Source organism: Hemicordylus capensis, chromosome 1 (assembly GCF_027244095.1).
Source record: "Hemicordylus capensis ecotype Gifberg chromosome 1, rHemCap1.1.pri, whole genome shotgun sequence".
NCBI classification, from domain to species: Eukaryota; Metazoa; Chordata; class Lepidosauria; order Squamata; family Cordylidae; genus Hemicordylus; species Hemicordylus capensis.
Window position 1 is genome coordinate 194,722,625 of NC_069657.1, and position 27,291 is coordinate 194,749,915.

The following is a 27,291-nucleotide window of genomic DNA, read 5'->3' on the forward strand; positions in this document are numbered from 1 at the left end:
GTCACACCTAAGGCATATGTAATCCAACAATATATCATAAAATATTACTGTAATAAAAGGGGGAAGCACATGCTCCTAAGACTCAGAGATATCATGAGAAACCAGGATTTAATCCTGGGTCCATGTTTCATCTGAATTGGGCCTACACACACTTTCAGTGGGCTAGATCAAACAATGTCTCTTCCACATGGAGAAGGTCTGTTTTGATCCCAGATATGTTCTTGACCCCAGATATGTTCACCGTACACTTTTTTTTCATTTTGGAGTTAAAACATGATAACTGCTATAGAACCTATTATAGCACAGTGTGGACTTTTGTGCAAGCTCCTGTGAAAATCTTTATAGAAACCTGCGAGTGGTTATTTTTATTCTGGTCGGGATTCTCTGGATTCAAAAGCCTGGTTCAGACGTAATGTTAAACTGTGCTTTAGCACTATGAGAATGAGTGTCCCCTCTTCTCCCCCTCCAGCATGTGAGAGGAGACTGAAAACTTCCACTTAACAACTACAGTTCCCTATTATGTCTGAAATTCACGGTCAGGCTGTGAATAGCAACTTAAGGGGAAAGAGGGGATATGTTTTGAACAGTCAATGCGACAGGAGAGTGATAGATTAAAAAATTATGAACTGGCATCTAAATGCTCTTAAACATCAAACAAAAATTCACTGTCAAGAGAGGGTTGGAGAAAGAGCACAAAAATACATTTTAATGGCATAATGAAAGAGACAAAGGGATTTATTAAAGTAACATGTCACTTTGTAAGATAGAAAACAATTTGTGGATGGTACGTACCTTCACAGGTGTTTCTGTTCAGTTCACTGGGGCTATAACCAGGCCTGCAGGTACATATAAAGCCTCCTTCACTTAAGTTAGTACAATTGTGTTCACAGACATTTTCAGCACAAGTTCTACCTGTTCCAGCATCTGAGAAGAAGGAGAAGGAGAAGAAGAAGAAGATCATAATTTTGATTTTAAAAGCAAGACTATATTACTCACAATATATTTACAACTTTTCTTAAATCTACTTTCCCCCATTCTTTTACTATTCCTTATAGAAAAACAAGAAGTTACTGAGATGAAAGAAATAAATTATTAAGAGGAATGTTATTAGGTGTCACAGGCCAGACTGGTTCAGGTTTTGGTGAATTGCAAAATTTCATTAAAAATCCAGTTCTATAAGTCAGACTTGACCAAAGCAGTCACACCCATTGAATGGATTCCAAGGGAAACCCCTTGCTCATGAAAGCACTTCACACAAACATTGGAGCTGAAACATTGGAGCTGGATCAGAACTGCTGCTCTCACATCATTTTAGGACTAGGTGTGCACACAAAGTGGTTCCGTACTAAGAAAGGCTGGCAGGGCATGTTGGGAGGAAGACAGGATATATCCCAGCTACATTGTCTTGTTGCAGCTAGCTGCTATTGGCTTTCAAACTGTGGTCATAAAAAACATATAGTAAGTAGGTTTACAAGTAACAACAAGGAAAAGATGTGTATAACTTTAGAAGACACTCCATGCTAAGGGTCAGGGGCGATTCACACAATTGCCCCAGGCGGGCAGGGAAGGCATGAGGAGGAAGGCTGCTTTCACCTTACCTTCCCCCAGACGTCCAAGCAGGTCCTCTTCAGCGCTCCTACCATGCCCACACAGGCAGCCCCGCTCCGTGCAGCTCCGTGAAGCACAGAGCACAGTGGAGGGATCTAGGGCCGGAACTTGTTGTTCTGGCCTCCAGGCATCCCTCAATGCAATGCGCAGCACAAGTGTTGCACTGAGGATTCCCCCCTCAGACGGGTGCTCTCTGTGACAAGTCACACGATACTCAGTAGCCATGTTAAGGGTGCAAGAGTACCATTAACCTCGGCAAGAAGCCGGGTTTGTTAAGGGAGTTAGGCGGGCAGGGAGCGGAGGGATCTGCCACTTCTCACAACCAGGTTCCCCCTGCCCTGTTTGCTTGCCTCAATTATTAACAGCTGAGACAGAAATAATTCAAACATCGTCAATGTAGTCTAGGTTTGGGCCCATCCGTAAGTAGCCGCCCCGTTCAGATGATTATCTAAGCCAAGGTTTAGCTTACTGCAAAAGAGTCACAGTAAGTTGCAGGCTCACACATGTTCCCTCTTTCCTTCCCTCCTCCTCCTTCACACGTAAGAGGAGAAGAATGAAAGCTTCCATTTCCTCTGTTGACTAATCCACAGTTACCTGTTATATACAAACTCGGGAAGCTGTGGTTTATTCTAGTCAGTAAAAACAAACTAGGATCAAGCCAAGTGAGGAAGGAGGAGAGAGAAGAGGGTGCCTGTGAGCCTGAAGTGCATCACGATTTATCGGCAGTAATCTAAGCCATGGTTTAGATTGGTGTTTCTCAACTGCCAGTTCGCAGACCGGTGCCAATCCATGGAGTTGAGTTCCGGTCCGTGCCAGTCCTTAAGGAATTAACACACATACACACACCCAACAGCAGGCCGCCGCTGCCGGGAGCTCTCCGGAGCTCATTTCTAAGCAGGCAGCCCTAGCTGAAGTGTTGGGCCTGCCTCCCAAGTTCCAGGCAGCCCGGTTGTTGCTCCTGGCCAATCTCTCCGGTCTCTCACGTGATGAGAGGAGAGACTGAGAGCGAGTGACGCCACTAGAATGCTGCCATCCCTGTGAAAAAACCACACAAGGCAGGCCGCAGGGTGAGTGAGTGAGAGGGAGTGGTTGGCTTGAGCGCTGCTTGCATTACAGGCTGTGCTGAGGCTGACTACTACTACAGAGGAAGGAAGGCAGGCAAAAGATAGGAAACACCATAAACAAAAGTAAGCAACAGTGCTGAGTAAGCAAATGAAAAAGGACGAGGGAGGGAGAGATGAGGAGAATGAAAGGGGTGGGGGTGAGGGGCGGGCTGATCGCTGGCTGACTCACCAAAAGGGGATGGAGATAAAAACAAAATGGGATTTTAAAAAACAAGCATGCAGGAGAGAAGAAGTACAATGTGCGTGAACTGAGAAATCAAATTGGGGTGGGGGGGGACAAGGGAGGTTAGGAAAGAGGTGGCTGGGGTGGGCTACTCACTCACCAAAAAAGGGATGAAGATAATAAACAGGGATTTTTAAAAGGAAGCATGCTGGAGAGAATTAGTGCAATGTGTGTGAACTCAGAAAACCAGTTAAAAGAAGAGAGGAGGCGATCATGAGAAAAGGGATAGGCTGGAGGCTGGGGGAAGCAAGGTATGAAATGGTGAATGGAGGAGATGGAAGGAGGGAGAGTAGGATGAAGAAGGTAAACGGTAAAGTGTGCTGTCAAGTTGATTTTGACTCCTGGTGCCCACAGAGCCCTGTGGTTGTCTTTGGTAGAATACAGGAGGAGTTTACCATTGCCTCTTCCCGCGCAGTATGAGATGATGCCTTTCAGCATCTTTCTATATCGCTGCTGCCCAATATAGTACCAGCAGGGATTTGAACCGGCAACCTTCTGCTTGTTAGTCAAGCATTTCCTCGCTGCACCACTTAAGGTGACATAAGAAGGAATCTAATAAAAGCTTTCCCACTCGTGTGTGTATATCTGCTTAAAAATCATTACAGTTGTAAAAACCTGGATATGTATGAACGTGTGGTATGAAGGGTTAATCTCCAACCCCATTCCCTGTGGTTTAGTTTTCTAATGTGGATGCCATGTTTATGTGTAAAATGCATTACCATAACATTACCATTTCAAGGGCTGCATGTTTTAGTTGTGATTTTACTGCTTGGAGGTTTTTTGGGTGTTTGGTTCTAGACTTCCAGTATGATATAAGATTTCTTGTTTTGACTTCCTATCAATTAAGTTGATAAACTAGTCTTGGGGTAGTAAGCATGCATTGTCCCATTTGCTAAGCAAGGTCTGCCCTGTTTTGCATTTGGATCTACATGTAAGCACTGTATGGTATTCCCCTTAGGGCAGGGGTGAGCAAACTTGGCCCTTCAGCAATTGTTGAACTACAACTCTCATCATCCTTAGCATGAGTCTCTCTCTCTCTCTCTCTCTCTCAACCCTGTCTAGTTGCTCTAGGAAGAGCAAATGCATGCAGAAGTTCCCAAGTTCCCTTTCTGGCACCTCCAAGATTGGGTTGAGAGAGACTCCTGCCTGTAACCTTGGAGAAGCCGCTGCCAGACTGTGTGTATACTGAGCAGGATGGACCAATGGTCTTATTCAGCGGAAGGTAGCTTCCTATGTTCCTAAAGTCCAGAAATCTCTGTTTTGAGTATGTTTGAGGACTAGGAATACCCAAGTTCAGATCCGTATTCAGCCATGAAGCTCACTGGGTTACTCTGGGCCACTCATGTATCTCTCAGCCTAAGCTACCTCACAGGGCCATTGTGAGGATAAACAGGTACAGAAATCTGTTAAATAAATAAACAAATGTAAGCTTGAAACCCCTTTACTAACTGCTGGTCCAGGAAACTGCGCATGAAGAATGTGCTGGTCCTTGGCTCCGAAAACGCTGAGAAACGTTGGTTTAGATTATCATTTGAACTTGGCATGCAACCAACTTCCTCAGAATAAACTGCACTGAAAGTTTGTGATTTAGCCAAGTTTTGGAGAGCGGAGCTAAAAGGGTGTGGCAATGCTCACGAACATACTTGTCAGGGTCAAAAGGTGCCCTCCCTTTTGGCATTCTTTCATGGATCACTGTGAAAAGGAATGAAGGCCTCTTCAAGAAGCATTGCTTTGACTAGCCTTCACCTTTCCTGATTGACTAGGATCATCCACATGATCACACTGTTCAATGCCAACGGATTTCACAAAGATCCAAAATAACTATTACATGAAGAGGTACACATTGCTCCCACCTCACAGTGATTCTCTCCCCACAATAATGTATAGGAAAGTCTAAGTGCAATGACTACTGTATGATACTTACTGCAGCCCAGTTCATCAAAGTGGTCTCCACAATCATCGTAATTGTCACACACGTAGTGTAGTGGGATGCAGTTTCCATTGCCACACTTGAATTCTTCAGTAGTGCAAGGTTTAGGAGTGGGTTCTCTGCCTGCACAAAGATGACACATGTACTCCTCACACAAACATAGTATTCGGTACAGTGAATACTACAGACCTTGCTAGACAAACTTAGAGCAACTTAGCAGAGATGGCCACTTCAGAACTATGTCACATCCCAACAGGCCATAGCTAATCCAAACACTTTATGTTGCATGTAAACTCAAGATATTTTTTCACAAGCTTGGAAGAAGGTGAAATTACAGTTGAAGAACGTATTTCACTAGTCTTTGCAACTACTTACTCTTTGTTAAAAGGAAACTGGAATTTCCAGTTCACACATGTCTGATGTTCAGTGATTGCAACAGCAAGTGACAACTTTCATTTGTAAGATAATCATACAGCTCACAGTCAGAGTTTCCATATGATTTCATGTCTTTTCAAATTCAGAAACTTTCAATAAAGGCAGTTTGCATGGTTGGCTGTGAGTCATTGCCCCAATCAGATATCACGGGCAAGACAGACTGATTTCTGGGAAACTACTGCAATTAAAAAATACTATTTATTTATTATTTATTTAGTACATTTATATACTACCCCATACAAACAAGTCCCTGGGCGGCTCACAATATAAAACCTTTAAAACATTAAAATAATTAAAACAATATAAAGTACAATAAAAACTCTAAAACCAAAGCTTTAAAACTATAAACTAAAAGCCTGACTAAAAAAGTATGTTTTTAGGTCCTCCCTAAAAACATTTAGAAGAGGAGACTCTAATTTCATTAGGAAGTATGTTCCAGAGTCCCGAGGCAACTCTAGAAAAGGCCCCGTCGCCACCAACCAGACCTCCCGGATGATCTTAACCGGCAGTGGGGTTCATGATGAAGAAAGCATCTTATCTATTTGATATCTCTTGGCTACAAAGGTCTACACCCTAAGCACTTTTTTGGGTGCTGAATAAGTAGTGAATAGGGGCATATTTCATGACAAACACAAATTGTTTAACCGGCTCCGATTCTGTGTGCTAAATATTAAAAGCAGGATGGCCTGACTGGGGCCTGAACTTAGAATTATTAACAATCAGACTAGTACATGAATCAACCGATCCCTGATTTTTATGCCCACTGATAGACCTACAATGTTCTTCTCTCTCATCACTTCCATCTCCACAGTCATCCTGCTGGTTGCACAGTTCATGGCTGTAGATGCAGCGGTTATTTCCACAGCGGAAGCGGAACGGTGGCTCACAGGTAACATCCACTGAAATGAAAAGCGTCAGTGATCTTAAAAGGCTGTTTTTAGGGAACCAGTGGAAAAGCTTGTCTTGCAACAAACTGTAAATGCTAGGTGGCAATCCTAAAGTGTTGTTAGAAGCCACATGTTTTAGTCAGATGCTCTAGACCTGAGTTCAAATCCCTGTTCAGCCTTGAAACTCACTGGGTGACACCAGACCAGCCACTTACAGTACCTCGCAAGGCTGTTGTGAGGATAAACATAACCATGTACACCACTCTGGACTCCTTGGAGAAAGAGCAGGATATAAATTTAAAAATAAATAAATAACTTGCGCCATGGCAATGCATAATATTTTATCAGATTAATGCAGTGTAACTTCACCATTTAGCGTATTTTAGTGTATTTTACCATTTAGTGTAATTCCGTTTAACTTTACCATTTTTAGTAATAGTCCAACTTATGGCAACCATTATAGTTTTAGCCATTCTTAATTTTAATTCTAGCTTTTTACCACATATGAACTCCTTTTTAGCTATATTACTACTATTATTTAAATTCTCCTTCTATCTTTTCTGTGCATTTTATTATGGAAAAGTATGTTTAGCGGTTTTAGTTTCTTAGTAGCTTGTTTCTTTTTAGTAGCTTGTCTCCTTTTAAATTGTAATTATTTTAAATCTTAACTTTTTCACAAAAGCTATCATCATATTTCCAATCTCCTCGATCAACATGTAACTTTTCTCCAGTATTACCTCCATTTAATGTGTAATTTTATGCTGGTCTCTGACCGTAATAAAGCTTGATTCTGATTCTGAATAAATGACTCTGAACCAGTGTAAATGTAACATAATGTTGGCCTTAACTGGGGTCAAGGGATTGAGAGCAGGCAGGAGGAATCTCTCTGGCCCCAGCACCTACCTCTTCTTTACCATGGTTCACGTTTACATATGACCCATACTAACCCTGGTTAACACCAACAAGGAGGTGCCCTGAACTTAGGATTTGAAAGCCATGCCCAGTTCATTCCTGATCCCTTACAAGACAGATTATACTATATCAGCTCCAGCGTACTTTCTAATTTTTTTTCGTCTGTGTGCGGAATGAGGTCTTTTGTGGGCTGCAGTATAAAGGCAGAGTGTGTGCACGTATATTTAGAGTGAGCCCTTCCTGATTCAACCTGAGTGGGATCTAAACTTTAGGGATGTACACAGAACCGGCGACTGACGGTTCGAAGGTGGTGGGGGTAACTTTAAGGACTGAGGAGGGTGCTCTTACCCCCCCACCCCCGCCATGCGCATTTCCCCTGCCGGCGCTGTCATTAAAATAGGTCCTGTGGGGCAGCAGCATACCTCCTTGCCGCCCCGGTATGTCGCAGACCGGTAGTGTCCACTGAGAGTGCGCACACCACATGACATGACCAAGGAGGTTTGGGACCTCCATATGTTTCTCCAAGAGCAGCCTTCCACAGAACAAACCACCTTTGAAACTTAGGACGGAGCAGACTGTGACAAGACAGAGTGGCTGGGTGGCAGCAGTGTGCTGCCAATACAAACCCATTGGGAATGTCTGTGCTCTTGGGCATTAGTAACACATTATCTGGATCCTAGATAAAGCTTGAACATTTTCTTTTAACTTACAGCAGAGGTGAAGTTCTTCATCTGAACCATCTCCACAGTCATCGTCACCATCACATTTCCAGTATGGCTGGATACAAACATGGTTTTTACACTCAAACATAATAGGATGACAGTAAGTGCCATTAGGATAGCGGGTGGCTGGGGGAAAGAAACATTGCTTTTAACATAACCATCACCTTTCCCCTCATAATATCATGCAGACGTTTATGATTCTATTTCTCCTTCAGCAGCTTTATTTCTTGCTTTTCAGCAAACTGATATATTTTTATATCTTCATCTTGATCACAGGAAGACCACAAAGCCCTTTGAGGGATGTGATCCTATGCACACTTATTTGAGAGTACTCCTCCATTCAACACAATAGGGCTTACTTCTGAGTAAACATGCACAGGACTGTGCTGCATAAAGAACATGTCACCACTAGGTGTTCTGGAGTATAAGAGGGAGGGGTTTGTACAGCTTCCTTCTTTTCTGTCCACTGCCCTGCATCTTTAGAAACCCTTCAAAGGGTTTTGATTAGATGGACTTGTGGTTGCTTCCAATTCTATTACTCTGTGATAAAACCATAAATTGTACAGTGCTATTTACTCCAATGTAAGGCCTACTATGGTCAATTAAACTTACTCCCAGTCCCAGGTTAAGTGTGCAAAGGTGGCAGCCTAAACAAGATAGCGAAATTATTCCTATGCTCTGAACCTCTTGTGATAAACCATTCTAATCAATTTCTCTGGTCTGGTTTGCTTTTTCCCATCATATATATATGTAGTCCCTGCTACAGTAGGGGGGTAGGGGGGCGAAGCGGGGAAGAGAAATTCCATGTTTCAGAAGGAAGAGCAGATCCTGATCTTGCTGGCATCATGGTGTGACTCCTGCTTTTTTTGCCCAGGAGATGCCTTACTTAGCTCAGTGTTAGAGAAGATGCTTTGCAATGCATGCAAAAGGTTACAAGTTCAGTCTTCGGCATCTCCAGTTAAAAAGATCTCTGATAACTGGTCTGTCTGAGTCCTGGGAATGCCGCTAGTCAGGGAAGATGGCACTGGGCTAATAGCCCAATGGACTGACTCATTATAAGGAAGTTCATTTCCCCCCCCTCCCTTATCAGCACAGACCTTTGTATATATGAGATTCACTTAATGTTATATTTTCCTATTAAAATGTCAGTAAGCCCATGCTGGTTGGAGAGAAGTTTCACAAAAAACCCAAGAATTGGCAACATTTCAGAATAAAATCTGACTTCTGAAATCCAGCTTTGATGGATACTTTTTTAATGTTTAAAATGTCTTGTTTGATATTTTTCAGCATAATGTAAAACATTAAGAAATAAAATCATTAAGAAATAAAATACCTGAAAACTTTTACTGACAAACGCTAAACTAAAATCCACAAGGTAACCAAATTATCAGTTTGCCAAATACAATACTTGTAAAGGTAAAGTGTGCCATCAAGTCGACTTTGACTCCTGGCGCCCACAGAGCCCTGCGGTTTTCTTTGTTAGAATACAGGAGGGGTTTACCATTGCCTTCTCCTGCACAGTATGTATAAGACGATGCCTTTCAGCATCTTCCTATATCGCTGCTGCCCGATATAGCAGCAGCAGGGATTCGAACCGGCAACCTTCTGCTTGTTAGTCAAGCATTTCCCCGCTGCGCCACTTAAGGTGACAACACTTGTACATTTTTTTAATTCTAAAATTCCAAAATTCATCTTAATCTATAACCAGGAATGTTCAAAATTAGAATATAAATTAGAACTTTTTTTGGGGGGGGGATTACATTAGATCCATTTCAGCTCTATTTGAAAACACTCACAGTTTTAAAAAATTGATTCATGGTGTGTGTGTGTGGGTGGAGCAGGTGTTTATCCCAAAAGTGTTTATCCCAAAGAATAGTGTTTCACCCGGGTCCTATCTACACTGTAAATTCCCGCCACAATTCTAATAACTCACGGCAAGTTGCTTCATCAGAGAAATCCAGACAATCTGCACTTCCATCACATTGGAACCGTTCTGCTACACAATGCCCACTGTTGCATTGGAAATAACCTGGGTGGCATGTCCTTAGCACTAAAAAGAAGAGGAATTGATTAGTGAAACATCTCCTTTGCATAACTGACATGTTGAGTTGCAGTTTTGTATAAAATGCCTCACAGTCCTTTAGGACACTGAAACCAGGGGCGTAACGATAGGGGGGGCAGGCAGGGCACGTGCCCTGGGCGCCACCCTGGTGGGTCATGTGGGGGGCGCCAAAAAGTGGCATCCCCCGCCCCCCCGATCACCCGCCGAGTGTGGCGGCGTGCGTGCGGCGGCGATTCGGTGGTGGCGTGTGGCGGCGGGTTGCCCGCTGTCGTGCGGCGGTGGCTGGTGGCGATGTAGCGGCCTGAGCAGCGGCGGATCGCCCGCCGAGGAGTGCAGGCAGAGCGACACCGAGGCCTGCTGTCTGGCCCGGCGTCGCCTGCGCAGTTGAGAAGCGACGCCAGGCCAGACGGCAGGCCCCGGCGTCGCTCTGCCTGCACTCCTCCGCGGGCGATCCGCCGCTGCTCGGGCCGCTACATCGCCGCCAGCCGCCAGCCACCGCCGCATGACAGCGGGCGACCCGCCGGCACAGGTATGTGGGGGCTAGGGGGGCCCCATTTCAGGGCCAGAGCTTGCCCTGGGCGCCGTTTCCCCCCGATACGCCACTGACTGAAACTGCAATACCCACCACAGTCACGTTCATCTGAGTTGTCCTCACAGTCATTATCATGATCACATATCCACCGAGAAGGAATGCAACGCAGATTGTCACATCGATATTCACTTTCTGTGCACTCACGGGGACCTTGTGATAGAGAGACAAGGTGTAAAATCATTATATTGGGATCTTTCACAAACAGACAGATCTAATGCATGTTCTGTCAGAAACAAACCCCACTCCAGATAAATGGGGAATTAATCAGAGCCTGAGCTAGGTTATCTGTAGTGAGTTTGACCAGGCAAACAGATTACAAAATGATGAAGTGATATGGTTGGAAACATCATTGTATTGATGATTCTTTTCTGTAGTAATACAATATGGCAGTATTGTTCATAAGTTAAATGTTTTGGAGAAAATAAATAACCAATATTACTTTGGTGTTAAGTTAAAGTTAGATCTTCTGCTAATGTTCCCCCCTACCTAGGATTGCCATATTCTGGCTCTCCAAATCTGGATGTCTGATTTGCATATTATGCAAATTGACTTGCAAATAATTCACACGTGCAAATTAGCAGTTGCACTTGCCAATAGACTTGTATTTGCTCTAGATAGCTACCAACAATAGTTGGGGAAGATATCTTTGCAAGATCATTTGCCTTGACATACAACAGACAATAGAACAAAAAAAATACACAGCTTTTAAATTAAGACTGCAGTTCTGTACACACTTATTTGAGAGAAGATCTGATTGAAACCAATAGTGCTTACTTCTAAGTAGGCATGCATTGAATGTAAAGCCAAGAAAGTCCTTAAACATTACAATACACAGCCTGGTAGGCAGGCAGTGATTTACATCAGAAGCAAACTATCCTCTCAACTGCCCAATCAAGATCCCCTGCTGATAACAAGCAAGGCAATGTTCTTCAGGGCATTACTGTACTTGTGAAAGTGAAACCCTCCCAGATGGCCTCCTGTCCTTTGCTTTTCCTCTCTTAATCCAAGTCCAGCAGTTGAGCAGAGTAGTGACTGCCATTTTGCTCTATAACTCTGCTTCTACAAGGGCTAGAGTTTAGCTTTTTTTTTTTAAATGAAAGCTGAAATCCAGGCGAATCCGGGTGGGCTAAGCAATCCAGGTGAGATGTTTAAAATCCGGATGATACCCGGAATTCCAGGAGGCATGGCAAGCCTACCCCTACCCCAAGTTAAAAGATGTGAAATTATTATTTTTTAATGGTCAGGAACTCTCTAGTTGCAGCTAAGATTATAATCACATAAAATTAGAAATCTAGTGATCCTTTGTGTGTTGCAGATTGATTTAGGAAAGTAGAATTTCTTCTTGAGATGCATAAGTTAACAGATGTTAACATCCTGCTGCAGATGTTGGACTACAACTCCCACATCCCTGACTATTGGCCATTGTGTCTGGGGATGATGGGAGTTGTAGTTCAAAAACAGCTGGAAAGCCAAAGTTGTACAGCCCTGCTTTAGAGCGTTCAAAGGACTTTACATGTATTCTTGATTCAACAATCCTTCAAGGTAAGTAAATATAATTATCTTCATAAAGAGCCCCTGGTGGCGCAGTGGTAAAACTGCCGCCCTGTAACCAGAAGGTTACAAGTTCGATCCTGACCAGGGGCTCAAGGTTGACTCAGCCTTCCATCCTTCCGAGGTCGGTAAAATGAGTACCCAGAATGTTGGGGGCAATATGCTAAATCATTGTAAAACCGCTTAGAGAGCTCCGGCTATAAAGCGGTATATAAATGTAAGTGCTATATTGCAGCTGCAATGGAGTTGCTTGCCAAGACCACTTAGGGAGTCAAAATTCAGAGCATAGGAGTCCTACAACCCAATCTCTTAGCCACTATCTATGCTACATACATATAAGATGTATGACTTTATAACAGAAAATAAACTTTTGTTGTTAAAAAAACAACCTGATAGGTGAGCAGTGTCATGAAAGCAACCTTTAGTCAGCCCAAAGGCCAGAACTCTCCTTTATTCTAAACTCCATTTTGAGCCTTCCCTGCCTCATAGTAACATCCTGCAGTCAATTAAGTAACTTTTGTGTGTTTTCCTGCATCAGGAAAGACTCAAATGGTGCTAAATGTTCAAGCCATCATGCAAATGGACGACCCCATTGTCTAAGAATCTCCCACTCTCAAAGCATTCAGTCTTTGAATTTGGTCTTTCGAACCATTGACCAAAATCCTGAATGGGTGTCTGCTCAGATTAAAAAGAATACTTTTTAAATTATTACTTAGCCAGCATCATTCCCATGTCAGACAGGGAAAAACACATTTTTCCTCATAAAGGCTAAGTGGGCTTTTTGTCTTTGGTTTCTGGATTCTTCTGAGCTCCTGCTTCATGAAGTGATGACTTCTATGTAAGCTTAGCTTTCTTTCCTTTTCATTACCTGTGATGGACTCTTGGCTGAGTTCCAGCTGCATAGCTCCAGAGAGCGTACAGAGATCGCCATGATGCAAACTTTTTAATTTCTGAAATTCAATCTAACTGCTAAAATGTTTTAGACTCCTGCCTAACATCAGGCAGGATGAAAAGGTATCTTGCTTTTGAATATTTGCCTTTTTACATCTCCTGCCTATAATTTGCCTCTGTTTTATACTTACTTAAACTAGATTTTTATTTGCTTTAAATTTACTCTGCCTGTGCTCAGATTGTTCAGTTCTGCCTCACCCATGCCCACTCTAGCTACATGAGACTTGAAGAGATTTAAAGACATATTTGGATGTATTTTGAGGTCTTTGGAACCATGTTTTGGGGCTAAACAGGGAGGTTTTCCCTATGGAAAGAGGGCGGTGGCAGTGAAACCTCCTGTTTACATATGTGAGAAGGGTGTGTCAAGTAAGGGTTTGACCAGTCCAGACCTCTTAGACTGTGACAAGCAGCAAAACATTTTCTTAAATGAATCCACAAAATGTTATGGATAAGCTCCAGATTTTGTCATTGCAGCATTTTGGATAAATGCATATGCAATTTTGTTCAGCAAATAGGTACAGTTTCCCTCTCAGATGCTTCAAATCCTTTTACTGAGAAAAATATACCATTATGAATGATATATATGTATGTAAAAATGAACTTGCAACTCTCCTAGTACTACTTGCAATCATAAGATTCTTTTTTCAACATCAAAATGTTTTATATATATATATATATATATATATATATATATATATATATATATATATATAAATATTATATTACAGGATTGTTTTTTTCATAATACAGTATAAAGGTATTTGGCGCATGGGTTTTTAAGCAGCTTTTTTGCACACATGAGAATTGTTTTAATATAGGATTTTTAAATTATGTGGGCCTGAAAAGAGATGAACTATATAACACTAAGGACAGAACGGATCATTTACACAGGAAATGTAAAAACAATTTCAGTGCAAGGCAATGTATCCCACAAAAGGTACATATTTTCAATGAAAGGTATCCCACAAAAGGTAGTCTTACTGCAGTTTTGTTCATCAGATTCATCTCCACAGTCATTATCTCCATCACATTTCCACCTTAGCGGGATACACCGGTGATTATCACAGCGGAAATCTCCCATTGGATTGCAGGTTATTTCCTCTGCAACACACAATTGACAGACAAGCCAATATACCCCCAGCAAACATACAACATGGCTTGGAAAGAACAAGGACACACTATGCAGGGCGTACATGTTTAGGAACAGGAAAAAAATCAAGCAAAGTGCCCTACATTTCTTAAAATATATACATTGTAGAAGAGCAGGAAATCTCTCAGCAACCCAAGTATTTGCTTTGACTTGCTTGTGCAGAAACTACACTCTCTCGTCAAAACAAAATCTCTTCCCAAGCCATTTCTAGTCCATCAGGCTGATGTCCATTGTGATACATGATGTAGCTCAGTCTAATCTGTGAAAGGGGACCTAAGCATTGGGGGTGGGGGGTTGATTTCCCAACACCTGATGATCACAACCCATTTCACAGATGTTTTGGCCAGAGGAGTCTATCAAGAATAAGAACCCAACACAACCTTCAGTATAGTTGGTCAATCAAACCTCTTGGTTACCAAACCTTGTCAAAATAAATGGTAAAAGCATTATACCCCAAAGAACCCAAACACTTGAGAAATAGTGACCACACATTTTGCTCCATAACTCCACTTCTACAAGGGCTAGAGCTTAGCCTTTGTTTTAAATGAAGGCTGGGAATCTGGGGAAATTAATAGGAGGAATCCGAATCTTGAATCAATTTGAATCAAATCTGGCACAATTCAATTTGTACCCAAATCTAGCCAAATGGACCACAGGGGCGATTTGTTTGGTCTCCAAATCACCCAGATCAGCTAGATTCGGGTACAAATCCATTTGCACCCAAATCGATTTGCACATCCCTAAAAAGCAAAGAAGAGAATTAAATTTTCCAGGTAAGCTGCACAGACCTCCAACAAAGTTTAAGGGGCAAATACCAAATGGAATGGAGCCTTTTTCTCAGTATCAGCAATGAAACAGGATTCACTGTGTTCAGCATCTATGTTATCAATCCATCTACAGCAGTGTGTCAAAAGCAAAATGTACAATAACAGAGAAGGTAGGGCTGTGTGTGTGTACACACACATACACACAAAGCTCCAGGTGGCTCAAGCAAAAGAAGGTGGCGGGAGTCACACTGCAGGTGAAAGGTATCTATAGATATAGATATAGATATGAATAGGGACGGTTTTACTGGATTATCATGATTACTATTTTAAGTCTTTATTTTCCTTTGAAGCATCTAAGACAGATGCAACATGAAGTTGTGTGATTCAGGGGATCACAAGCTTAGGTCTCCAGATCAGTGTTCCTTCTAACAGGGATTTCTAGATGTTGTTGACTACAATTCCCAGAATCCCCAATCAAAAGCCATTACAGCTTGGGATTCTAGGAGTAGGGATGAGTCCGAACCGGTCCGGCAGCCATTCTAAAGAATGGTCGAACTGCCGGACCGGTTCGACTCTTGCTGGTCCGGGTCCGGGTGGGGGGTATTGCTTTAAGGGCGGGAGGGCTTGCTTACCCCTCCCGCCTCTTTGCCCCTTCCAGCGCCCGTATTTAACAGACAAACGGGGCGCTGGAAACCAGCCGCCCCCGCCGCCGCCCCCCCCCCGCCGCGAGCAGATTTACCCTTCAAAACTGCCAATACCCCTGCCGTCGCCCGCCAGCCCTCCCTCCCTCCCTCCCAGCTGCCCGCCCGCCCGCCCGAGGACTCACCCAATGCTTTAGAAAAAACGAGAGGAGCTACCGGATGGAGCTCCTCTCGTTACGAAGGCCTGCTGCATACTGAAGGCGCTTTGCGCGTGCGCGCATGCGCGCGCCGCAAAGCACGCCGATCGCCGGAGGCCCGGTCTACCCGCTGGGAAAAGGCCGGGTAGACCGGGCGATCGGCGTGCTTTGCAGCGCGCGCATGCGCGCACGCGCAAAGCGCCTTCAGTATGCAGCAGGCCTTCGTAACGAGAGGAGCTCCGTCCGGTAGCTCCTCTCGTTTTTTCTAAAGCATTGGGTGAGTCCTCGGGCGGGCGGGCGGGCGGGCAGCTGGGAGGGAGGGAGGGAGGGCTGGCGGGCGACGGCAGGGGTATTGGCAGTTTTGAAGGGTAAATCTGCTCGCAGCGGGGGGGCCGGGGGTGGGGGCGGCTGGTTTCCAGCGCCCCGTTTGTCTGTTAAATACGGGCGCTGGAGGGGGCAAAGAGGCGGGAGGGGTAAGCAAGCCCTCCCCGCCCTTAAAGAAAGGCCCCCCTTCGGTGCCGGTCCGGAATGCTCCGGACCGTGCACATCCCTATCTAGGAGTTGTAGTCAACAACATCTTGGAACCCCTGTTAGAGGGAACACTGCTCCAGATGTTCTTGGCCTTCGGCCATTGTGGTTGGGAATGATGGGCCTTAGTCCTACAACATCTGGGGAGCCAAGTTTGAAAATAACTGGTATAGTGGTTAGACATAGCTGAGGTGAAACCATAAGGAATAATCACACCAAACCACTGATGTGTGCATATAGCACCAACTGACTGTGCTGGCCAGGTAACCAACTGAAGGACTGCTTAAGATAATTCAAGACATTCATATGAGCAAGCCTCAGGGTAGCCAAGGTTTTTAACTACAGTAAATAACTTCCAAGGTTATACCCAATGACAAGCATTAATTACAGTGAAATGCTGCTAACAGGATTCTCATTGCAGCGGAACTAACTTGTTATCTAATTTGTAAAATGGCTCTGAGTGCAAATGTATGAATTCAGCTCCCAAGATATCGATTGTTTTACACCTTGCACTGCACTTGTAGTGTGTGACGATTTCAAATGAGTTCTGCAGCCCCTTCACATACCACAGCTTTGTTCATCACTGTTGTCTCTGCAGTCATTGTGACCATTGCATACAGCCCAGAATGGGACACAGCGGTAATTTGTCCTACAGCTGAATTCTGTGTGGTTATCACACCGATAGGCAGGACCCACTACAATTAAAAGAAAAAGAAAAGAGTTAGCCTTTCATTAATTTTTTTTTTTTTTTGGTACAACAAATAATGCATAACACATATGGCAGTGGATCAGGTTTTGGCATCTGAGGCAGAAAATATAAATGACACCTCTGGCAGTTTGCAGGAGGTACAAATTAATTAGGTACCCCTAATTAATTAAATAATTACTCTCTTCAAAGCCAACCTTTTCTGTAAAATCTTTTCTGTACACCCTTTACTACAGTGACTAAACCTGAGTACGTGTAAATGAAATAAACACACATGCCTTCCCCTGTTTACCCCTGCTCTCACCTCCCTTCCCTTATCCTGTTGTCTCCCTTTTATATCTGTTTCTAGTCTCTAAGCCTCTCAGTGCAGGGACCTTCCTTCTTGTTTCTTTGTCAAGCATCATGTACATGGATGGTCCTATATCAATAAATAAAGCCTGACCATTTGTCATTTGTCAGTGGTGCCCAAAATCTGCCATCTGATGTGGCCCACAGTTCCAGATAAAATCTCATCTTGGTGTATACCAAAGGAGTTTGGCATAGGATCTGCCCATAAATTATGTAACATGCAGAGGGAATGTGGAGGGTTTATTGTAGGTGAATGATAGGGGGAGTATGAGGCTAAATGGCAACACAACAACATGGTTAACTCTTTCAGACAAAGGCAGTGCCCTTCACTCTGCCCAGCTGTCATCAGATCAAGCTTCGTTTATAGAAGGGAAGACAGGAAAAAGAGTAAAGTGCCTCTAAGCTGCTGTCAGGCTCCTCTTGGAGGTCAAAATGTTCAGAACTAGGAACACTATCTAGCAGAAGCACCTAGAGACCAGGGTCAAAGGAGGATTTGGCTCCTGTTCTTCCTCTACAAGTTGTACAGAAGAGACCATTTTGGCAGATGCCGCTTTTCTCACATCTGCTGGAATGTCCTCTTCCATACCATATCAAATCCTCCTCTGGCCATCATAAATATGGCTATATACTTAACAGTGGGATATCCACTGGGATCTGTGGTCTTTTGAAACAGCAAAAGAAGAGGCACTCCCCTTTCCTTCTGTTTCCTCCTCTAACTTCTTTGTGTGACTCCACTGCTATGGGCAGAACAGGTGAGCTGAGAAGTGGGAGTCGCTGAACGTGTCTGTCTGATTGCCAGCTACAGCACAATTTCCACAAGCAGATGACCAAAAGGCATTTCTGGTGCCGTTCTTGCTGACATGGAGATTTTTAAAAAAATGTTTAAGGTGGATTTATCAACTTTTACCCAACTGCATTCCACAAGGAAAATTTGGGTGGACCAGACTGAACACCAGCAACAGCCACTGGAGAGATGCTGTTCTGGGGATGGAGAGGACTAGTTGCTCTCCCCATGCTAAATAATGAGAATCACTACTTCAAAAAGGTGCCTCTTTGCTTAGCAGGAGTAAGTAGGCCTTGGGGGCCTGATCCAGCAGGGCTGATCTTATGCTCTTAAAAGGTGCCTCAAAGTCCAGCCCTGTCCAAGTCATTCTTCTGAAAAGAACCTGCCACCTAGTGGCCAGAAAGGAGGGATCTGAGTATCTAGGCCACTGACTGAGTGGTGACAAGGAGGGAGAAAGGAATACAGGTTGCTCACACACTGTCAGTACACAGGGGTAAAGAACCTAATCAAACTAAGTGATTGTGAGTACAGAACCAGAGGACTAGTCAGATTAATACACTGGAGAAAAGAATTATGACCTTATGGATGTGCCTGTCTGCTTTTGACTCTCTTCAGCAGGGTGTTCTCTCTAGTTTTTTTCATCTCTGTGCGGAATGGGTTTTGTTCTGGGTGGCGGTATCAAGGCAGTGTGTCCGCATGTATATTCAGAGTGGGACCTCCCTGATTCAATCTGAGCAGGATCTAAAATTAACTGAGCGGACATTAAAAAAACTTGTGTGCATGCGCACACCTTAGAGGGGACAATGCTCTTCAGTATTGTGTAACATTTACTACAGACATGCATCCAGTTCCACTGTGCTTTACATTTAGCAGTTGGTGTTTGAGAGGTACATCTGCACTATACCTATGATCAAAGTCAGACAAAGCTTCCCAAGTTCTATAACAAATATACGGAAACACAATCAGTGTTCTGCTTACTGCATTCATGAACTGGCTCATCGGAGTTATCACCACAGTCATCGTCCACATCACACTTCCAGGACTGAGGAATACAGCGGCCATTGTCACATTTAAACTGTCCCGGAGGGCAGGTCCTGCTGGCACAGTGAGAGCTGTCCTCATCCGAGTTATCCCCACAGTCATCCTCACGGTCACACTGCCAGGCTTCTGGGATGCATCGTTTGTTGGCGCATTGCCACTGATGGGACTCACACTGGTGATTGGCTAAAAGAAACCATAACTGCAATCTCAGAGCACCGTTAAAAATGCACATATAGCCTCAGTTATCAGAGATACATTAGCAGGCAGCTAAAACGCTTTGAGAAATCAGCTGTTATACAGAGGAACGCTGACAGAACTGCATTTGGGACATACAAAGGAAACAAGAGTCTGAAGGTGATGCAAGATCCAATAATGGGAGGCACCTACTGCATTTGAACATTTAATTGAGGCTTTGTCTTGATCAATTCATTTTTAGAAACTCTATCCTATTCACTAATTTTCAAGGCAGCTCAGAACAGCATAAGAATAGTAACATTAAGGCAATCTCAAAAAAACAAAATGAAACAACAAACAATAAAATAAAGTAGAACAGTAGAAAAATCTGCAGATAAAGTCTAAAAGCAGCAGCATCCTATTAAACAGTGAAAACATTTAAAAGCCTGGGCAATTGGAAAGGTCTTTCCTTGGCACCTAGACACCATTTAATTTTGTGCCGGGTGAATCTCCCCTGAAAAACATTCAAAAGATAGGGTATCACAGTCAAAAAGGTCCTTCCCCCTCATTGCCATCTACCCAAATGCTGATGACATGAGGACCCAGAGAACAGTCCCACAATTATCTTCACAACTCAGCAAGTTCCTGTGGGAACTGGCAGTCCTTTAGATAGTTTCATGTTCATAAAAGAGAACAGTAGTCCACCTTCTAGGTCTCTGATACTGCTTGTGATGAGCAACTGGTTAATATTTATGCCTTTCAAATACAGGGGTGAGCTGTAAGGAGGTAGGACTTGCCACATACCGCAAAGCACATGATCTTCATCGGATCCATCCGGACACTCTTGCTGACCATTACACAAGTAGTGGGAACTAGTGCAGTTACCATCACTGCACTGAAACTGCCCAACCCGGCAGTATCTGTGAGGGCATGTGGGAGGTTCATCAGAGCCATCTCTACAATCTCTCTGCCCATCACACTTCCACCAGATGGGAATACACCTATAAAGAGACAACACTAAGCATGTGTACTTGGAACCAGCCTCTGGCTGACATCCAGACGAATGAAGTGCTTGTGCGAATGTGATGTGCTAACGTGAGGCTGTTGCACTAGCTAGTTCTGCTATGCCTGGATCTTGCATTCCAGTGTTGTGCTAGTCAAACATGCTTGCGCTTGTGCAACAAGGTGCACAAGCAGTGGCATACCTCATGTATTTTGCAGGGAGCTTTTGCACGAGAGTACAATTTCACACACCCGTGACTTCGTGTAGCTATGCTGTCTTCTTGCACTAGTGCAACTTTGTTCATTGCACATGCACTTCATTATTTCGATGTCAGCTACTGTGTTCAACAGGGCTTACTTCATTGTAAGTCTGCTTAGGATTTACAGCATCCTTAGCAGCATCCCATCATACACTAGTTTATGCATACAGCAGGGTTTCTTAACCTTGGGCCCCCAGATGTTGTTGGACTACAACTCCCATCAGCCCCAGACATGGCCTTTGTGGCTGAGAATGATGGGAGTTGTAGTCCAACAAGATCTGGGGGCCCAAGGTTAAGAAACCCTGGCATACACATTTAGACCACTTGTAGATATATTCTGATGTCTTAGTTGCATTCGTGCCTGTGCATCTTGAACACAATCCCCAGAGACACTTCCCCCCTAAGTGCTACTGCAGTGCTCAATAAACAGGGCAACTGCTCACCCTTTAGAGACCCACTCCGAACCTTCTGCTCAGGAATTTGTTGCTCAAGGGGAAAGTGACATCTGCCTAACTGCTAAGGAATATGACTGCTCAATGGCTTCTACGTTGCCATAAAAGCAATGAAGTCCTATCATGCTCCCCAACAACTATTTCACTCCACTCCCAGTCTTCCTTCCTGACTGAAAGCCGTGACAAGCCAAGGAGATGGAAGGAGGGTTTTGGAAGTTCAGAGGTGGGTGGGTGGGAGGAAACAAGTTATCTGGCCGGACATCATGAAGTGACAAAAACTTGAGGGGAGGAGGCTGATGGACAGCAGGTAGGCAGATGGCAGCAGTGAGTGCCATGGCATCTATGACACAGGGAAGACATGGTAGGAAACAGCATTGGGACTGAGAGTTGATGGTGAAGTAGAAGCAAAATGCCATGGCCTGTGATTTGTTCATTCTACTCAAGTGCTAACCATCACATGTGTGAGCCACCTACTCACCTTTCACTGTCTGCGCACAGGAACTGGGTGCTGGAGCACATCGGGAGGCAGTGAGCTGCGCTGCCAAAATGGACTACCATGAAGTTATCTGGGCATTCACAGGAATAGCCATTGCCACCACTTTTTATTAGACACAGATGAGAACAGCCACCATTGTTGGTTCCACAAGGATTACTCACTAGCAAAAGAGAAGGAAAAACAATATTGTTACTCCCCCTAAAAAGAAACACAACAGAAGATGAAGCAATTACCACTAAAGTCATAAGGAACGCTTTCGTCTTGGTCCCACCTGTAACCCAATTCTTGACTTATAGACTGCAATCACAGTCAGTTCTAGTGTGCCGTCTTGCATCTGCAGGGTCCTGGATTGTTTCCTACTGATGTGAAAAGGTGTAAATGGAATGCCCAATCCACTTCAAAGACAATCCTGAGAGCTGTAGCCTGGACCACTGCACAAATGCAGGTCTCCAGATCCTCTGAGTACATTGCTTGCAGCTAGACATCAGTGTTTCCTTACAACCCTGGAGTCCCTCAAGAGAGGGCAGGTCTTTGTTGAATTTGGAGAATCCAAGAGTGGCTGAACATGAGCACACCAAGGTCAAGTCTTATGACGTGAACTACTTCAACACATCCCAGCAGGAGAATCAAAGAAACCAGAACAACCGTGCAAGTTGAGTAGATGCAAGGGACAGGCATGAGCAGAGAGAATAAGTAACCAGCCTGCCAAAACTATTTTCTTAATACCTTGTGTAAGGGCATCAGATTAAACAGACAAGTAGCACCTGGGTCTAATTAGCTCAATGATGGTGGTTGTGTCTCCCTTGGGTCCAAGCCCCATTGAGGTCCTTCTGCGGATCTGGGAGCTCCCTATGGCCTCAGAGGCCGTGGCCTGGAGAGAGGATGTTGCTTTACCTCTAGTCCCCTGCTCCTTGGTCCACCACACACCACTCCATGGGCGATCCTCACTCCTTGCCCTCCTTGGAGGTCTGGCCCTCATCATTGGCCAGAGCTCCCTTATAGAGCCGACTGCAGTGTCAGCAAGAGAGTCTTGCTGAGATCCCAGATTTCACCCCAATCTCAGCCTTGGGTCATAGGAACATAGGAAGCTGCTGTATGATGGGAGTTGTAGTTCAACATCAGTCAGACCATTGGTCTATCTAGCTCAGTATTGTCTTCACAGACTGGCAGTGGCTTCTCCAAGGTTACAGGCAGGAATCTCTCTCAGCCCTATCTTGGAGAAGCCAGGGAGGGAACTTGAAACCTTCTGCTCTTCCCAGAGAGGCTCCATCCCTTGAGGGGAAAATTTTACAGTGCTCACATGTGGTCTCCCATTCAAATGCAACCAGGACAGACCCTGCTTAGTTAGGGGGACAAGTCATGCTTGCTACCACAAGACCGGCTCTCCTTGTGAAAGTAGTGAGGCCTGATGCTCTTCCTCCTCCCAAGCCAAACTTGATGTCAGCTGATCCTTTGGCCACTCGCCCGCTGCCACCGCGGGGGATGGCACCCATGGTGTGTGCGGGTTGTGGCGAGCCCAGTCACCCCTTGTGATGTCTATCTGCTACACTCGTGCCCTGACAATGGCAAAGATTGTGACAACTGAATGATGATACTACGGCCCAATTCAGATACAACAAATCTTTAGGATTTTGATTATAACAAAACAATTTGGTCTGAAGTGGGTCTGTCTGTTTCTCTAGAATACTTCCAAAATTCATCAAATCAGAGCAAAATACTTCATCAGAAATTGACCTCTGCAAGATGCCCATATGGTCTCAGTTTAAACTTCACCACATTGGGTCAAACTGTACATTTCATTAAGCATGTGGTTTGCCCTGCCGTTTTTCCTTTCTCCTTTTTAAAACAACAGCCAGAGAGGGAATCAGGATTGGGACCATGGTGAGGAGGAGGTTTTTCAAATCTTCAGCCTCATGACAAACACTGCCTCCTCTCCTAAGTAGTGGTGTGCATGGTTCGGTTCGGGGCCATTGGGAAAGCCGCCAGACCGGTCTGGAATTCCGGCTGTCTGGCAGTTCAGAAGGGCGGGGGGTGTCTCTTTAAGGGTGGTGGTGGTAGTACTTACCCCCCTCGCCACCGCTCTTCCCCCTCCAGCGCTGGTGCTTTTAAAAATCTTCTTGGGGCGGCAGAGTTCCTCCCTGCCTCCCCTGCCCCCCGTCATTGTCCGTCTATGCCTTAAACGAAGAAGAGCTGGAGGAGCACATGCGCCCTTCACAGCGCGGGTGCTCGTCTCCGCCACAGGCGGGCGCCATATACGTCACGCTGCGCGCGCCCGCAACAAAAACAAGCGCACACAACACGAAGGGTGCATGTGCTCCGCCAGCTCTTCTTCGTTTAAGGCATAGACGGACAACGACAGGGGCAGGGGCGGCAGGGAGGAACTCTGCCGCCACAAGAAGATTTTTAAAAGCACCAGTGCCAGAGGGGGAAGAGCGGCGGGGGGGGGGATAAGTACTACCCCCCCTTAAAGAGACACTCCCCCAAGTGCCGGACCATGCTTCTACCGAACCATGCACACCACTACTCCTAAGTTGCTATTTGCCCCAGGAGAAAAGCTGCCAATAGCCCTTAGTGCCTAAAGCAGTCTTTCGCCTGGGGCACATAGGTTGTTCTTGGGAACACAGTCTTCCACTGTGGTCCTGTTCATGATTCCTTCACTCCGCTGCTATTTAAAAAATGAAAAGCAGAAGGGCAAGTAAATGGGTTTAACATAGTACAGAGCTGCACAACTTCAGCCCTCCTGCAGATGTTGGACTACAACTCCCATCATCAACTCCCTGACAATTGGCCACTGTGGTTGGGGATAATGGGAGTTGTAGTCCAAAAACAGCTGGGGAACGGAAGTTGTGCAGCCCTGATATAGGACAGAGTTTGGCCCTAAAACAGGATTAGGCTTTAAATCCAGAGGATTAGGCATTAAATAAGAAAGACATCCACACATGATAGCAGAATCGTGTCCTTACCAATTGGCTGCCTGTATGGGTGATAGACATGGATATCAAAGGGTCTGTGTGTGGTATTCACCAGAACAGCCCTGCCTGACCCATCATATTTATTTCCCTTTTCAACTGTCCTTGTGTTCCAGTCAGTCCAGTAGATTGTATCTTCAAAAATTGTAATCGCAAATGGATGAGGTAATGTTCCATCATAGACAGTGTGACGGTGTTGACCATCCAAGTCAGAATACCTGCAGAAACAAGGAAACATAGAAACAAGGAGACAACAGTTGCAATATCAAAATTTTTGTATATGATGATTGAGTTCAAAATAAAATAATAATAAAACAACAACAACAACAACAACAACAATAATAATAATATACTCCAGGGTGGCCCTTTCATGAGGCAAGATGAAGTAGTTGTTAAGAGTGCCAAGAGGGTGGGAAGATGTCCCCCGGCATGGCCAATGGAGCAGCTCTTTGGGACTGATCTGACCCTTGCAAGCTTTTCAAGGAGCACCTCCCTTCACACTCTTTGCAAACCTTGTGAGAAGCCCAAGGAGAAAAGAGGATGCTGCTGGCAACCTTCCTTTTTCTCTGCCCCCTGTGCACTTTCAAAGCTTGCAAGGGTGGTTTTGAAAGGGCCTGGACCCGGGAGGGGCATAGGGCAAGATGGTATTTTGCACTTTGCCTTAGGCACTGCAATATCTTAGGGCACCCCTGTGTAGACTGCTTTTCAACAACAACAACTCTCAAAGTGGTTTACCATTCCGAAAGGAATGGGGAAACAATTCTTTTCATAAAGCAACTGGCTGTAACACAAGAGAGATACCAGCAATAGCCCAGGAAAGAGGCACTACGCTGGGATGAAAAGAGACAGTTGCAATTCCTCTGCTAACTATAAGAGCACTACCACTTTAAAAGGTGTCTCTTTGCATAGTTAGCAGGGGTAATTTAATCTCTTGCTAGGTTCTTCCAATGGCACCAGAATGAAATCCTAGACCAGGCCTGCTCAACTTCGGCCCTCCTGCAGATGTTGGCCTACAACTCCCATAATCCTTGGCTGTTGGCCACTGTGCCTGGGGATTATGGGAGCTGTAGTCCAAAAACATCTGGGGGGGGGCTAAGTTGAGCAGGCCTGTCCTAGACTGTCGGTTAATGCATAACTGATGGGACTATTCAAGCTTCAGCTCTTGTGTGGAGAGAAAGTACCCATATTGAATTGAACCAACAGTTAGGAGTTGTGAATTCTGACTGGCAGAAGCTCTCCAGGGTACTGGCAATGACATTTCTCAATTCTGCTACCTAAGATCTTTTATGCTGTGGATTATATATGTGGCATGACACATGAACAAGTTGTTCTAGTAAGTTGTTCTACAACTGGACTAAATTTGGTTCAAATCAAGATCCACAAGTTAGATCTCTTGCACCTCAAATGTTCATGTGTCTACCATCTTGGATCGGGATGGATGATAGCATTACAAACTACACCACTGAGGTATCGCTGTGTGTCACTCACTACAAATGTACCAAATTTGGTTCAAATCGGTTAGACAGTCCACAAGTTAGTGTACTTGTGCCTCAAATGTTCACACATCCACCATCTTGGATCGAGGTGGATGACATCATCACAAACTACACCATTGGGGCATCCCTATGTGTCCATAAAGCTGTAGCAAATTTAGTTCAAATCAGTTAGACTGTCCACAAGTGCACTTGCAACTCAAAAGTTTACGTGTCTGCCATCTTGAACTGGGGTGGATGACATCATCACAATCTTTGCCGTTGAGGTGTCCCTATGTGTCTCTACAGCTGTAGCAAATTTGATTCAAATCAGTTAAGCGGTTCACAAGTTAGCTCACTTGTACCTCAAAGGTTTATGGTTCTGCCATCTTGAATCAGGGTGGATGACATCATCACAAACTACACCACTAAGTTGTCCCTGTGTGTCACTCACTACAACTGTACCTAATTGGGTTCAGATCAGTTAGACAATCCACAAGTTAATGCACTTGCACCTCAAATATTCATGCATCCGCCATCTTGGATTGGGGTAGATGACATCATCACAAACTACACCATTGAGGTGTCCCTATGTGTCCCTACAGCTGCAGCAAATTTAGTTCAAATCAGTTAAGCGGTTCACAAGTTAGCCCACTTGCGCTTCAAAAGTTTACATGTCCACCGTCTTGAATTGGTGTGGATGACATCATCACAAACTATGCCATTGAGGTGTCCCTATGTGTCACTCACTGCAGTGTACCCAATTTGGTTCAAATGGGTCAGATAGTCCACAAATTAGCCCACTTGCACTTCAGATGTTCACACGGCCTCCATTTTGAATTGGAGTGGATGACATCATCACACACCATACCATTAGGGTATCCCTATGTGCCCATGCAGCTGTAGCAATTTGGTTCAAATCGGCTAAGCAGTTCACAAGTTAGCCCACTTGCACCTCAAAAGTTTATGCGTCTGCCAACTTTGATCGGGGTGGATGACATCATCACAAACTATGCCGTTGAGGTTTCCCTATTTGTCCCTACAACTGTACCCAATTTGGTTCATATTGTTCCAGGCGTTGCAAAGTTGATTGGGGGGGGGCACACGGACACATTCACAGTATGCCAGGTGATCTTATAAGCCTACTGGAAAGCAGGCTAAAGAACATATGTGAACAAAGCCTTTGAGGTTATAGAAACACATATTTTTACACCTTAGATGTATCAGTAAAAAAATTATTCTTCCTACATGTATTTTACCTGCTGACTCACCCTACACTGAGCTTTTTGTTCTCAACATACAAACTT

At 44.5% G+C, this 27,291-nt stretch overlaps 1 protein-coding gene and 1 long non-coding RNA gene across 3 annotated transcripts in view; one reads left to right on the top strand and one right to left on the bottom strand.

Annotated features, from left to right (window-relative positions):
* Nucleotides 1-27,291, bottom strand: part of LRP2 (LDL receptor related protein 2) — a 233,622-nt gene that overhangs the window by 41,835 nt on the left and 164,496 nt on the right. Inside the window, exons 54-65 of the mRNA XM_053284455.1 lie at nt 24,507-24,730; nt 21,526-21,703; nt 20,138-20,334; nt 19,097-19,342; nt 16,847-16,975; nt 13,979-14,098; nt 10,529-10,645; nt 9,775-9,891; nt 7,830-7,967; nt 6,097-6,219; nt 4,880-5,008; nt 793-924 (exon numbers count right to left, since the gene is read on the bottom strand). Coding sequence (XP_053140430.1) covers nt 793-924; nt 4,880-5,008; nt 6,097-6,219; nt 7,830-7,967; nt 9,775-9,891; nt 10,529-10,645; nt 13,979-14,098; nt 16,847-16,975; nt 19,097-19,342; nt 20,138-20,334; nt 21,526-21,703; nt 24,507-24,730 — 1,850 coding nt within the window. The remainder of the gene's footprint in view (nt 1-792; nt 925-4,879; nt 5,009-6,096; nt 6,220-7,829; nt 7,968-9,774; nt 9,892-10,528; nt 10,646-13,978; nt 14,099-16,846; nt 16,976-19,096; nt 19,343-20,137; nt 20,335-21,525; nt 21,704-24,506; nt 24,731-27,291) is intronic.
* The window catches only part of LOC128339929 (uncharacterized), a 33,855-nt gene continuing 9,259 nt past the window's right edge, over nt 2,696-27,291 (top strand). Inside the window, exons 1-2 of one of the 2 annotated variants that reach the window (XR_008313337.1) lie at nt 2,696-2,795; nt 6,132-6,209. This is a non-coding gene — a long non-coding RNA (uncharacterized LOC128339929). The remainder of the gene's footprint in view (nt 2,796-6,131; nt 6,210-27,291) is intronic. The other variant, XR_008313338.1, reaches the window with a different exon arrangement.